Consider the following 14639-nt stretch of genomic DNA (forward strand, 5'->3'; position numbering starts at 1 on the left):
CTCATATGAAATGTTAAAAAAAAAATGCTCTCAATCAATTGCTTTAAAAAGTAATAATACATGAATTCAGTGCCAGTCAAATTTCCCAACGATGATGTTGATGCTTCCATTAAGGAGCTATGAGAAAGGGTCACATTATGAGAAATATTCATCCAGCAGTTAAATGATCTTGTGCATAATCATTTGCCTGAGAATACAGTCATTTGATTTACTTTATGTCAAGGGTAAGGAGGATAGGAATTGAGGGAATGAGCAGCGTCAAAAGGCTCAAGGGATACCCTTTTAGTCAGCTAATACGTAATTCTACCTTTGAATAGGATGACCATGCCTCCTATTTTACAAAGGGCAGTCCTCTGTTTGAAGGGCTATCATAGGACATTCTGCTGTTTGAAGGAACCCACTGCTTGCAGGGCTCCCCAGTCTATGACCGCTTTGAAGATAAATAACTCTTAAGAAGAGAGAGCGGGGCCTTGAGGTTCCAGACTGAATAGGCACACAGGCCAGCTGGCCCCAGTCTTCCCCACTATGGCGAGATGTGTGGTATAGAAAATGGTATGTAAATTCTACCAATTATTTCTAAATCTGCAATTGCACACATCCATTGGCATTTTTATGCAGAGATGTTTTCCCTCTACTTTTTTGGTCACGCATAAGTAGCCAGCCTTAGCTTCAAAAGAGAAAATGTCTGCGAATACGGAGGAAATATCTATTTTAATGCTTTGTTCAAAAGGAGCCTGGACATTTGCAATTCTACTCTGGGTGAAGCGTGCCTTCCTGTTCTGACAGCATATTGTCCCTCGTCCACAAAGTAGCTTTTAGGATTTACAACAAGACGCAGATCCAGACACAACTTCTAAGAGCTGTGTAAATCTTACCGCGTTCAGAGGAGCCTGCTGTCCGTTTTGCAGGCTCAGAGTGTTCTTTCTGGTGACATCAATCATGACTCAACCTGGCCACCAGTGCCACAGATGACAAAAGAGACCTATTTTTAAACAGTGACACCGATACAGCGAGGAGAAGCCTGCCTTGGGCCAGAATTATGTCAGCCTTGCTGTGGATATTCAGAAAGCATGTGCTATGTTATTTTGGGAGTATTGTCAGATGGTCTTGTTGTGGTCTCTTAGATTTGTGAAAATGCTCCCCCCCTCTCACTTTTTAAGGGAACATTACAAAACTGCTGGGCCAGAGCTGCCATCTTGCATTAGGACTAAGATGTGGGATAGGAAATGGTTCTTCTCACTGTCCTTTAACTCCATTAGAGGCAACTGCTCCCTAGGAAGGACAGTTGGTTTATTCTCTTTGGACTTTGGCAGACACCTGTATGGTACAAAGCCTTAAGACTAAACTAGATGCCACAAACTTCTTCTACAGGTAACATCAAGCCAGTGTTCCTTTTTAAAGCGGAAAGCTACCTCAGGAGAAGGAAGAAAAGATAAGTGGGGATGCACCCCCTTCCTCTCTCCCTCCTAGGGGGAATACTATAGGAGGGGATCATTGGTAAGAAATCCTGCATTTAAAGGAGACTGTTGGCCTCTCCATATATTCTGTTTATTGCAGATTCATGATGATTTGATGCTATTGAGCCCGGCCTTGGCTGGGGAGGGCGGGGTATAAATAAAAATTATTATTATTATTATTATTATTATTATTATTATTATTATTAGGATGGTCACAGGTAGAGCCTGCTTCCAATTCTGTTTATGTCTGCAAGTTTTGGGGCAGGCACATTGCTTCCCTTCCAACCAGTGCATATCCCAGAACTTCCTGCTGAAAGCCCATCACTTTTTAACACCACAAATGCTCTCATTTAGTTTTGCCCTGCTTTCTTTGAACTATAGCCCTTCGAGAGAGCAATAATGCAGTAGCATTGGGGAAACATCACAAAACAAAGGGCTCGTCCACATTTGTCCTGCGATTTCTAGGTATGGGTTCAAGCGTGTTTTTCCCCTCTCTTTTGCCTTGCTGCTTTCTCTGTCTTGTATACTGCTGAGTTGGAACAAATGTCAATTGGGTTTTCTGCAGATTGACATTTGCTCCAATTCAGCAGTAAACAGTGGGTTTTCTCAAGGAAAGTAATGGGACAAAAGAAAAACGTCTCAGACCTGCACCTAGAAATCAAGTGGAAGTTCCACGGCAAGTGGAAGTGTGGGTGAGCCCAAACTGAAGCAGATTATTGTGTTAAGAACATGTTGCAGAATAAACCACTGCAATAAAAGCACCAGCCTGAAGGAGATGTCAGTTTTCAGCAGTTAGTTCCCCAGATTAAAGCCTTCTCATCATTTGCAATGCCAAGAGTGGGAAAAGCCACCAGTGTTCAAGAAGGAAAAAATATTGGTCTCAGCTGAAGTTTGCTATCTTAAAGAAGAGTTTTCCCTTCTTAACATTTGCTAGCCATAACTGTGTGTTTTAAGGGTTTCACATTTTTAAAGAATCCAGTATAAAATTTTGACATAAATATCTAAAGAACACCTGATGATCTTTTCATCTGCTGTTCTTTGAAGCTATCACACCACACTCCAATACCAAAGATTTACAAGGCCACCTTCACGTTCCTTCTCCCGTCTTATGCCTACATGTGTCTGCTACACTCTGCTGTTCTTCAATATAACAAGGTGTGATATAACAAGCTTACAGGTGTAAGCATGCCACTGAAACTGTTAATGCCACATTTGAAAAAAGCAGATTGCTAACATTTAGGACAACGGCCATTTTACTCAGAGTTAATATCTACACTTATATAGAAGAACTGCATTTTTTAACAAAAATAAAAATGAAAAACTTGCCAGCTGCACAAGAGTTCTGAAGCTTTCATGTCGCAGGAGTCTGTCTTATACATCAGACAAGCATATAAAAGAGGCTTAGGGGGAATTTAACAAAGAAAAAGAATATCCAGGTGGTTTTTAAACTAGAATACAATAAAGGGCTGGGTTTAGAGAAGTGTAAGTAATAAGCAAACAAATTGAGAGGTACAGTAGGAGAAGTAATCTTAAAAAAGGGGGGGGAGAAAAATTGTGTTTTATTTGAAAGCATGGGTGGGAAAGCCCATAAAATCAGCCTGGCCTGCTTTGTCTCCCCCCCCCCCAAATACATATACACCACACACACCAGCTACATGCAGTGCTTTTTTCATGGGGGGGACGCAGGGGTATGCATACCCCTAAACATTTTGTGAATCTAAGTTTGGCCTCATTGAGGGGCAGTATTTCAATATGAGTAGGAAAATGAGTACCCCTAAACCTTTTTTAAAAGAAAAATAACACTGGCTACATGTAATTTCAAAACGTCATTCTATTCGAGTTAGAATGTGTTCTAAAATGTAAGGATTCTGAAGCTAAATTTAAAAATTGAAGCATTTCATTTCATTTTTTGCCTCTTAACTGGTTGGTGATGAGGCCACAGAATAAACTCTTTGAAAATAACCAGTTTTTTATTTTTAACATAACTTATATTTCTTTTTGAAAACTAAAATACGTGAAACAAAAAACAGTCCAAAGGTCATTGACTAAAGAGCACCTGCTTTGCATGCAAAAGCCCAAGGATCCAATCCGTAGCCTCGCCAGGTAGATGAAGGGACCTGGGGCAGCAAATAGGCCAAAGGTAAAACAAAACAGCTAAAAACATGTAAGAACAATTCCAAAAGAGATCCAGACTAGGAAAGAGCTCCATTTGGGTGTTAGAGATACCTATAAAGCAATTAAATATGAACACACACAGAATTTGATTTGGATGCATCATCCTCTACTGGCAGAATGGTTTATCTGCACTTTCAAGGTCTTCCAAAGCATCCAGGACCAACCATCTCTCTGAGTTAGATGTTAGAAGTGGACCTGAAGGTCATTTGCTTATTAGATTTATGCCTTGGCCCTTCTCCAAGTCCCTCATGGCAGTATATAAGGCTCTTCCTTATATTGTAGAAGAAGAAAAAGAAGAGGAGTTTGGACTTGATATCCCACCTTTCACTGCCCGTAAAGGTAAAGGGACCCCTGAACATTAGGTCCAGTCGTGGACGACTCTGGGGTCCAGTTGCCTTTGACTGAACTTAACCATACAGGGGTCCTTTACCTTTGTTTTTTTTTTTACCTTACCTAATAATGGCTAAAGGTCACCCAGTGAGTTTCATGATATGAGTGGCCTCATACTAATAACATTATTGGTGTTATTATTTATTAAATTTATATATTCATCTGAAGATTCCAGGCCATCTCCAAAGATACTAGTTCTCATGAATATGGTGTAAATACTACCATCTATTTCTTACTCATGTCAGACCAGCTCAACCTGGGCAGGAAATTAAAAGATAATTTGGTGCCTCTTGGAGTCCTTTATCCCTTTTGTGTGAGTAAAAATTAGCATGCTGGTAGCTTGGCTGTCACACAGGCAAAAGAATTTCAATTCTTGGCAGGTTCACATTCCTTTGTATCTGGCCTACATAAAGTATTACCAAGTGGGCAAAGAAACCTTTTTAGGTGAACAATTGGATTAATCTCTTGGGGGGGGGATATAATCTAAACCTGAATTTGTAAAGATGTTTTGCAACCTGGGTTCCGTCAGACTCCTAGCTCCAGCAACATAAGGAAAGGCAGTGTTTGGAAATACACAGTTCTAAGCTTCCCGAGATGTGTGAATGTTCCACTTGTGTAGGACATATATCTTTCTCCACCTATAACTTCACTGCTACACTGCACAGGAAAATGCTATACTCATTCAATTAGGCAAGAAAGGAACTCTTGTAGGCATGCTTTTCCAAGGAAACAAAAATATCTACAGTCCTAACTGCAGTTGGAAAAAAGTTTTGTGGGTGCCCACATGCATGCAATTGACTAAGCAGTAAAGTATTTACTTGGAGTAACACACTTGTTAAGTTAGAGTCATTGTGACATAGTAAAAGTTTTGTTTCTATGTCGCAAATTTTTAAAAAAACGTATGTGGATTAGCTCAGTAAATCCATCCTAAGAAGACAACATGCTGACTTAACTAAACACCTTCACAAGAAAATGTGATCATTATCAACATGTACCCAGTTTTAGTCAGTTATCCAAATACATTTTATGTCCCCTTCTAGGATGACAGAAATAATTATCGTATTTGTTTAAAAACCAATAAAAATGTTGTTCTTGTTTTTTAAAAAAGAAATCACAAAACTGTCACCTATTCTAGAATCTCTAGACACCTTATTGTAAAGGAAAATTTATTCAAAGATTTTCAATTAATTTCAAGGCTCTCTCATTAGAACATAGACATTGCTGCCTTAATTATGAAAATCTGCCTTTATGTTTTCTATCTTTAGCCGATTAATCAACTTATTCAAGTATGCAATTCAAATTATTCAAAACACAGTAGCATGCAACAAGGAGAAATACTTTGCACCAATGGCGCATGAATCCAATGCATGCAAGACAAGCTATGGGCTTTCAGGAAGTGGTAGAGAAAAAATGGACTTTAGGGTTCATCTTTAAACTCCTGGAGGTTTTCCAGAAGAAAAGTCTACTCTAAATCAAGTGAAGGCTTCTAAGGTGCAGATGTTTAGAGCTGATTGTGAATATACCATCATAGGGTGTGTGGTGACACCATTATTATGGAAAGCTCCCCAGAATATGCACTATGCAAGGAGAAACTTGTTGGTTTGCTGTTAAACTCACATGTTGTAATATGTTGCTTTTATTTTGTCATTATAATAATTTCATCACTTGTAAAATGAGGACAGAACCTTGTGCAATTTGTTTACACAGTCACATCTGAATCAGGGGTCATTTGCATTCTTAATATTTGCTCTATGTGCAGATGCGGGCAATTACAAGACACAGAAGAAAATGTTAAATCTCTGGACAAGTTAAATATTTGGGTCCTAATATAAAAATATATACTGGGGTACAGGCCCCAAGCATTTCAGAAATGGCTCTGCTGCATTGACTAGTATGTTTCAACAAAATAATTGTTTTCGACAGCAAAATCATGGCTTAAGTTAGCTTGTTAAGTTAGTTCATTCAGTTATGCTACTTGTTTGAATGTGATAATGGTAACAGATATTGCAAGCACAATTCAACTTTTTTTAAAGATGATAGATTTTAGTTCCTTATTCTAAAAAAAGAAGCTTTCCCACAGTACATTTTGTCAATAATTTATTGATTTAAGATTGATAAAGTTGCAATTCAGGCACATCATCTGTAAGTGAACTGATGACAACTTCAAGTATTGCTCTGAATCCAATAGTATAAAAACTTTTAACATTTGCTTTACAATGACAAAACAGCAAAAAATACAATAAGGATATTCATATTTAAAACCATAAAACCATTGTACTCAAACCCATGCAGTACAATTTTAAAAGGCTGAAAAAAGTCAGTTTCACTTTGAGCCAAAAAATGACTTAAGTTTTTCTGAACTATATACCCATGCTATGTGTATGATCCAAGGCTCCACACAGTTTCAGTGTGCACACATAGAACATGCCGCAGCATTGGAGAGGACAGGCAGCTCCTACTTATGCAAAGCTCCAGAGCTTTTTGGATCATGCTCTTATTAAAACAAAGGTGTCCAAGGTCACTGCAGACTCAGTTGCTGCTTCAAAGCTAGTAAACTCAAAGGATAGTAAATTCTCCCTTGACAAAAAGAACATGGGAAGCTTACAAAGATTAATAGTCTCAATTATTTCCAGTAAGAGCACAGTGCCGAAATGCTGTCTTTGGAGCGACAATCAGGATGAAAAGGAGAGAGTTTCCTCCCAAATAGCATTCTGGGATGTCACAACATTGGAAACCTATATGCCCAATTTTCCCTTGTTTTCAAGAAAAATCTATGGTAAGAATAGTCTCACAAACTATAACTGACAAACAGGACAAATGTATTTCTAAACAAGTGTTTTGATCCTCTCATATACAAAATGTAGATATTGATACCCGCATTCTTGGCACTGGCTCTTGCAGTATGCACTGAATGTCAAAGACACATAATGCCTGCCAAACAAACAAACAACCACAGTGATTTATTTAAAGCAGTACTGAAACACAGCCGGGAGGGAGGGGATCCAGTTCAGTATTTTTCATGCAATTAATTGGTGCTGAAGTACAACCATAGATCACCAAAAACAGTAAAACCTGAGACACTCAACATTACATGATGGATGTTCAGGGCCAGGCTACATGCGTCACTCTAGCACAAATGTTTCCAAAAGACGATATTTTGGTTGTTGGCACTTCCCTTGTATTACACAATTTTAAAACATGAATGCAATGAACCAAAAAAACCAACCATCTATTTAGACTACATTTGCAAAGACCTGGTGGTTTATCTGTATCGAAACTAAAACATTTACATGGAATGTTGAGTTTATAAAGCCAGTGTTTCAAATCACAGACACCTAGGGATCTGTTTAATAAATGATCACATTGACAAGAAATGCAAAAAATTAATATATCCCTTCTCACCCCTTTTCATAAATATATATAGTCTCACTAAATTCTTTTGCCTTTAAGTAAGACAGCTAACCCTTTTATACATTAACATAAAATAACTGAACTTCCTGTTTGCATACTAAGTCTCTGATACATCACTGTCACGTATAAATTGGAAAGGCAAATTCGCTTGAACACAACAAGTATTTCTCTTTTCATCTACTAATAAACTTTGTGTCAAGAGGAAATCAAGAAGAAGCAAAAAAAAAATACTTTCTCCATTCCAGAAAACACAGTTCTGGGTCAGTGTAAAATGAGAATGATCCACTAGTTTTAATTACAAATTTTCAAATAAAAAAATAGGTTCTGGGTTTTCTCAAAGGCTGTTTTAGAAAGGTTTATAATTAAAACAATGAAACACTTATATAAATAAAATCCATTTACCCAACTGCCTCTTTCCCAAAGACTAACCCTCCACCCTGTTATCTTTGTTAGAATTACCCCAATCTAAGCTTTGATGCACTGCTTTGAATACTCCCCAAGGGTAATCTACAAATACTCAAGATGCAGAGCAATATTATTGCTTATTGAAAAGATCCAAGAAAGTTTTTCCACCAACATAAATAAAATTTGCTGTTGTGGTAAAAGTCAGTCTGGATGTGGAAGACAATACTCAGCACACACACAAAATTCGGATTGAGCGTAAGCAAGTTCAAATATTTGTATTTTAGTTAAAGAAGTAGTAGCCACTTTTGCATCCCCAGTTTTAAAAATTTCAAGTGCTAACTATTATCCAGGTCTCGAAGTAGCAAAATTGGAAGCCACTTAAACACTGATATCAGACCTTAAGACTTTTTAATATCAGTGCTCAGCTTAAAGGATATCTCATACTGGATTGATGAAATGTGGTATCATAATAGCTGAAGATTCACTTCAAAAACCAGTAAAATTGAATCTGGTAAAAAATAAGGCTTCACTGTGATATTCTGCCTCCGAACCCCTATTCCAAACAGGAAGGTTTACACACAGAAAAATAAGATCAACATTCCACTGCACCAAGTTTGTAAATGCACCAGTTTGCCAAAGCTCGAAAAGCTTCCCACCAACAAAATGTCCATTTAGATCCAACTGAGTACCTTATTAAAATATTATGAAACATTTTGTTTGTTTAGTGTTATGAATGCACCCAACTGACTGGAACCCAAAAGGTGTCTCGCTCCAGTCTGTCAAAGGTTGTTTTCAGCTCATTGTAAGCTGTAGTAAGATCATCATTTACTATAACTTTGTCAAAAAGGTGGCTGTATTGGCTTTCCATAATTTGTGCTGATTTAAGCATTTCTTGAAAGTCTTCCTCCTAAAAGAAAGAGAAGTAGTCATTCAAAAGCAAAAGCAAAACAAGTTACAAATCTGCCGAACTCGGAGTTAACAAGGAATCAGGTTTTATGGCCTGGTTCCAATGATCTTGCTGTGTGAGTAGAAGGCATTTCCATTTGTGCGGGGGGGGGGGGGAAGCTGCCAATTTCCTGAATCCCCCCGCAAAACTATTCTGAAGAGTCCCCTGACCCTCAGCAGCCACCATGTGTGTGTGTGTGTGTGTGTGTGTGTGTGTGTGTGCGTGTGGATCTGTGCCCCTCCTGCGTAAGTAGACATGCTAGCATACATTTTGGATCAAAGCCTATGCTTAGCTAATAGTTCATAAAACAGTGAATAAAAATTGTATGTTCTTTATTACAAAATTAACACAAGTCTTCGTTTCAAACTATTTTGTTATTGTTTTAAAAACTCTATTTTGCCCGGCAATTTACAAATCCTTCCTCTTTATCCGCATATCAGCATTATTTGTCACTAACTGATAATTAAAGAAATGTCTCTGTGCTAGAAAAAGCACTGGAAAAATGTTTTTAAGCTATTTAAATTAATGATGTACTGACCAACTACATTACCTAAGACTCTGCCTGCTATTAGCAAGGGATTTACTAGAACACAGTCTGTATTTTTGAAAGTTTGGTAAAAATCCAAAAGAATCGTTCCTTTCAGATTCCTGGGTCTTACTAGGGCTCATTCAGTAGGTTTTTGCTCGTGTTTTTGGAAACATAGAATGTAACTACATAAAATTAAGACAGAAAATCCTAAGAAGAGCAAGTCCCCAGGACTGTGTTATACTTTTACAAATTAAGAAAGTATTTTTGTATTTAATAGTCTTGTGAAGTCTCACTAGCCTGATTATTCCAAATTCATGTATTTTTACAAAAACCAACATTTACAACAATTTTGTCAGAAACAAATTGACAATATCTACAGTTGGTATCCTTGCTAGGTATTCACACTGTTACACATACTCCTTTCCAACAACCTCCACAGAATTCAATCCTGAGAGACATTCTTGCTTGCGTTCACATGATATTGCCGGACACGGAGGCTGTGAATCAATACATTTATTAAACCACCTTTGCCTTTTCTTGTCACCCATACTTATTCCTATAGTTTAGGTGCATATCTGGAGCAAAACTAGAGCTAAATCTACCGAAACCTGATACAATTATTATTGGCCAGACTTGTGACTCACTCATCTTGCAGTGGCAGCTGAAAAGAATGTTGGGAGGGGACATACCGTATTTTCCTGTGTATAAACCCCCCCATGTATAAGACACCCCTATTTGGGGGGAATCCAAATTAAGAAAACACCCCTCAGCACTAACCGTGCATAAGATGAGCCCCAATTTTAAACATTTTTGGGGGGGGATTAAAAAAACCCTAGTCTTATACATGGAAAAATACGGTAACTGCCTCCATCCCTAACATGTTAGGTGTAATACTGTTTCTGTCACTGCCTAAAGGACAGGCAATAAGAGCATGAAATGAAGGGAGAAGCGAGAGGGAGGTGGTGGTTCTGGAAGTGATCGGCCTCTCTGATTCTGTTTCCAATACTTAAAAAAAATGTTATGCTGAAAAAATATTATGTGCACTGTGAACAAGGGTGTGTAGTCACCTTCACTGACAGACACAGCCCCCCTGGCACCTTGTCATATTTGCAGGAACGCAGAAGTTACTTACTTGAAAAGGCTTGGCAGCACCTTTTTCATCCTTGCTTGAAATTATCTTGGCATTTTTTCTCGTTTCTCGCAAACGCTCAATTGAAGGAGGTTTTATAAAGATGACAAACGGTTTAAATTCTAATGTCCTTAAATGCTTTACTGTCTGGAGGGAAGAAAATGCTAAGTTATGAGCAGCTTGTTTCAAAATTTATTTACTTTGAGCAAGGCAAGTCACCTGGCACTCTCCAGTTTCCATCTGGCACTTCTCTATATTTTTCTCCCTCATCCCCCAGAGCTACTGCTATTAAGCATAATTTATATAGCATTTTAATTGTGCAGAGTAATTTACAATCGTTCATTCAGAAAGATCCTCCATAGTATTTCCTGAAGTACCAGTCATGTTGGTCATGTATTCTAGTTCCATTATATAGGAGTGTATGTGAATGAGTCCAGTTCTGAACAGGCAGGTAAAAGTTCTCAAGTTAGAATAATTTAGCAAAAATAAATCTGTTTTCATAGTTAATGGGGTAAGCAGCTAGTCTTTTGCACCCAGGTCTATATGCTCCTCTACTAGCAGTTCAGTCCCAAGGTGGCCGGTAGAACATAAGATTTCACATTTCAGCTCTTACCCGCCTAAGGTATCTTATTTGTTTCTACAAAGCAATGCAAATCAGCATTCGGTTACCAACAGAAAAACAAAATGTTGTAGTTTACTTACATGAGGTTGTACATCTAACAAACAAACTTTATTTTTAGCCAGAACAGATCTAACCGAATCTATGCTGGTTCCATAGTAATTGTTTTTATATTCCCCATATTCAATAAACCTGTAATTGAAAAACATTATTGAATGTTTCCTTTAAAGACTCCCCAAACATAGCATTATACAGAGATGATTCACACAATCCAGTTCTTTTCACTTCTATGTGAGAGTCTATTACAGATTTTTTTGCTTTGAGATTACATATATACAGTAGTACCTTGGTTTAAGAACAGCTTAGTTTATGAACAACTTGGATTAAGAATGCTGCAAATCCAGAAGGAGGTGCTTTGGTTTGTGAACTTTGCCTTGGAAGCAGAACATGTTCTGCTTCCGGTTGAGTGTGTTTCATTTGTAAATTGAGCCCCTGCTGCTATGGGAAAGCACACCTTGGTATAAGAACGTTTTGGTTTAAGAACAAACTTCCAGAACGGATTAAGTTCGTAAACCAAGGTACCACTGCACATATACACACACACGCACAGTAAACCTGCTTTTTATTTCACTGACACAGAGCAAAAACAAATAGCCCGCTAAAGTTTTTTTTATCCTCATTTGAAACTAATGAAGTAAAAACGTGCATAATCTAAACAATAGATTATTGAACGCTGTTTCCACATCTGTCTCCACATCTGACCTGTTTTATCACAGAATTATAGAATTATAGAGTTGGAAGGGACCATGAGTGTCATCTAGTCCAATTGTTCAATGTAACTTCTTATATAGAAAGACTACAAATTTTTTTTTGGGAGGAATGTAACATTATCATATGTAACACTGCATCAGCATAATACTGAACAAGTTTGCAAACTTGAGTCAGTGAGGCCCTTCCCTCTTCCTCCCACCCATACCCTCAGCACAGGAGCAGGACTTTGCTGGTGCTGTATAGAGAAGTCACTTTTGAAGTTAATAAAAAGAGTTAAAACTTCTGACATCTGTCCTGGACATTTCAGAAGAGGTCTCAAACGCAGAACAGGAGATCTGCTGTCTAGAACTGCTACTGTGTCCATATGGATTATAATCATAGTTGAGGGCAACAGTATATGTAATTGTATTATTCCCATTAGTGGTAATTAATTTTTTCCATTAGTGGTCAGCAGTTGTCAGTTAATGTGCAAATAAGTGGTTCAGGCAAGCCAACAGATCACAGGTAGGGAAGTAAGCAGATATTTAAGAGAAACTGAATACACATTGCCGCCCCCCCATTCAAATCAAGTTTATTCTAATCTGAATATTTAGAAGAGGAAGCACCTTCCATTTATAAACTGATGTCTAGCCACAAAATGACAAAAAACCATTGATATGACAAAAGTTCTTGCTTTCCCACATACTTGTTGTTCTGTACATCTGTCTCAAATAAGTGCTTGGAAATAAAGATGTACTCAACACCATCACTTTCTTGGCTTCTTCTTGGTCTTGTTGTGTCTGGTTTTATTGAGAAAGAAATAAGAAATAGTTTACAAATGAACAAACAAAACCAGAAAACCAACAGAAGTCTTTTCTGTTTGATCATAGAATCACAGAATTGTAGAGATGGAAGGAACCACGAGGGTCATCTAGTCCAACCCCCTGCAATACAAGAATTTTTTGCACAACGTGGAACTCAAACCCATGACCCTGAGATTAAGAGTCTCATGCTATCAGCTTGATGTTAATTACCAAGACATTGTTGCAATGTGAGTGGTGGTGGTGGTGGATTAAACACAAAAGCTCCTCCCTCCTCTAACCAAGATCAGGAATTGGCTTAGGTTCCATGCATTCTCTCCTCATTCATGTTCCCTTCATAACATACAGAAGTGTTCCCAAAGTTTTTGAAAGCAACCCAGGATATCAAATCACCTTTCTCTAGTGGTTTCAATATTCAAAAGGACTTATGAGAAAGCATGTGTGTCCAAGAACCGTTATTGATCTTATGGCACAGAATTAATTCAGTTTTTGGACATCCTTCAAGTTGATATGATATTATCTTTGTTGCAATTCCTGAAAATACATTATCCTAAAAATTAGAATGCTTGCAAGACTTCATGCCAATACTGCTTATTCTTTTTTGTAACATCTGAGCAATATACCCAATATAAACAGTCACATTAAAGCATTGATATTACACATGTGCTGTACCACACACATTTCATTTATAAATTTTTGTGAGCGTTTCAATAAGCTTTCAAGTTATATTGAAAACAAGTGATTTAATCCCTGCTTCAATAGTTCCTTATTTACTTCCTGCACTACTGAATTCAGGGTGTTTCATTTGTCACTATAGATAACTATAGATTTTCTCAACAGTTAGAGCAGATTCAGGACTTGCTCAGATGCAGCAAGGCTTGTTTTGAGCCTTAAGCCTGCATGCTCCCCTCCCTACCCCTAAAATAATTAAAGTACTCATTCCTGTCAGTCAGCTGCACCAACACTCAGCAAATGGGTGGCTTGCTAAAATTTGTTAACACAGCAAGGATATCAAATATGGATCAGTTCTAGTCATCCCTTAGAATGGTTTTGCCTCTACTCTAGCAAATTGGAAAGTGATGTGGAAGCACCAAGTCAGCATTAAAGGTGCAGATGGGAGTGCAAACCTGACTATGGCGTAACAGGCCCCTGGGCCACTCCAATTCTGTCCTGTAGGGCCACAAATTCCTACTCTCTGTGCCATTTGTGGCACAACTTCTACAGGTTGGACAAAGCTCCACAATGCTGGAAGAGTACCCACCCCATCTCTCACAGAGATTTTAACTGAGAGCTCTTATTTTCTAAAGTGTTTAGCGACAGCAAGAAAAAAGCACAGCCTTTACATTCTTATTCAAGGTGAGCACTCCTAAAAGGCATACCCTATATGTTCAAACATGTTCACCTTATGCCAGATTAAGTAAAACTGAACTTCATACAGAACTGATTGTCACTTACGTGGCACGGTTACACCATAATGCTGAGTATCACTGATCAACAATTTCCGTTTAAGTTCATTTAATCCTACACCCACAGGCCCTGAAAGTTAAAATGCATTGTAATCAATTATCCTTTGATTACTATTTCAATCATGCAGCACGTTATGATGTGAAATTTAAAAGACACAAGGCCAGAACAAGATGTGTAACTTCAGCACCATCCGCATTCTCTAGGCAGAGATAAAGAGATTGTCCTTACATCAAGTAACTCTCTGTGTATATCATTATCTGGCAAAATAGGCAGCAGGTTGTTCATTCTTGTGACCTGTGGGCTTCAGGAACTGCAGTTCTACATTACCTGGAAAATGAACAACCCGCTGCCAGTTTTGTCAAAGAATGATATACACACAGAGTTACTAAATATACAAAAATACGAATCTGACAGAGCAGAGATTATTGGAGATACCCAAGAATCATGACTGGATATCCATCTTCCCACCAACATATTTAGGATCCACTGTCCTTTGAATACAGGCAGCAATTTCATGTGACTTTGTTTCATCTTCTTAGC

At 38.0% G+C, this 14639-nt stretch overlaps 1 protein-coding gene across 20 annotated transcripts in view; it reads right to left on the reverse strand.

Moving 5' to 3' along the window:
- Window positions 1-6106: 6106 nt before the first annotated feature.
- The window catches only part of MPP7 (MAGUK p55 scaffold protein 7), an 83948-nt gene continuing 75415 nt past the window's right edge, over window positions 6107-14639 (reverse strand). For all 20 annotated transcript variants that reach the window (XM_083579746.1, XM_083579734.1, XM_083579740.1 and 17 more), the window contains 5 exons: window positions 14088-14168; window positions 12518-12611; window positions 11145-11253; window positions 10446-10589; window positions 6107-8745 (listed from right to left, as the gene is read on the reverse strand). In XM_083579746.1, the coding sequence (XP_083435872.1) occupies window positions 8566-8745; window positions 10446-10589; window positions 11145-11253; window positions 12518-12611; window positions 14088-14168 (608 nt within the window). In that variant the 3' untranslated portion in view covers window positions 6107-8565. The remainder of the gene's footprint in view (window positions 8746-10445; window positions 10590-11144; window positions 11254-12517; window positions 12612-14087; window positions 14169-14639) is intronic.

This window comes from Podarcis filfolensis, assembly GCF_964270895.1.
Source record: "Podarcis filfolensis genome assembly, chromosome: 12".
NCBI lineage: Eukaryota > Metazoa > Chordata > Lepidosauria > Squamata > Lacertidae > Podarcis > Podarcis filfolensis.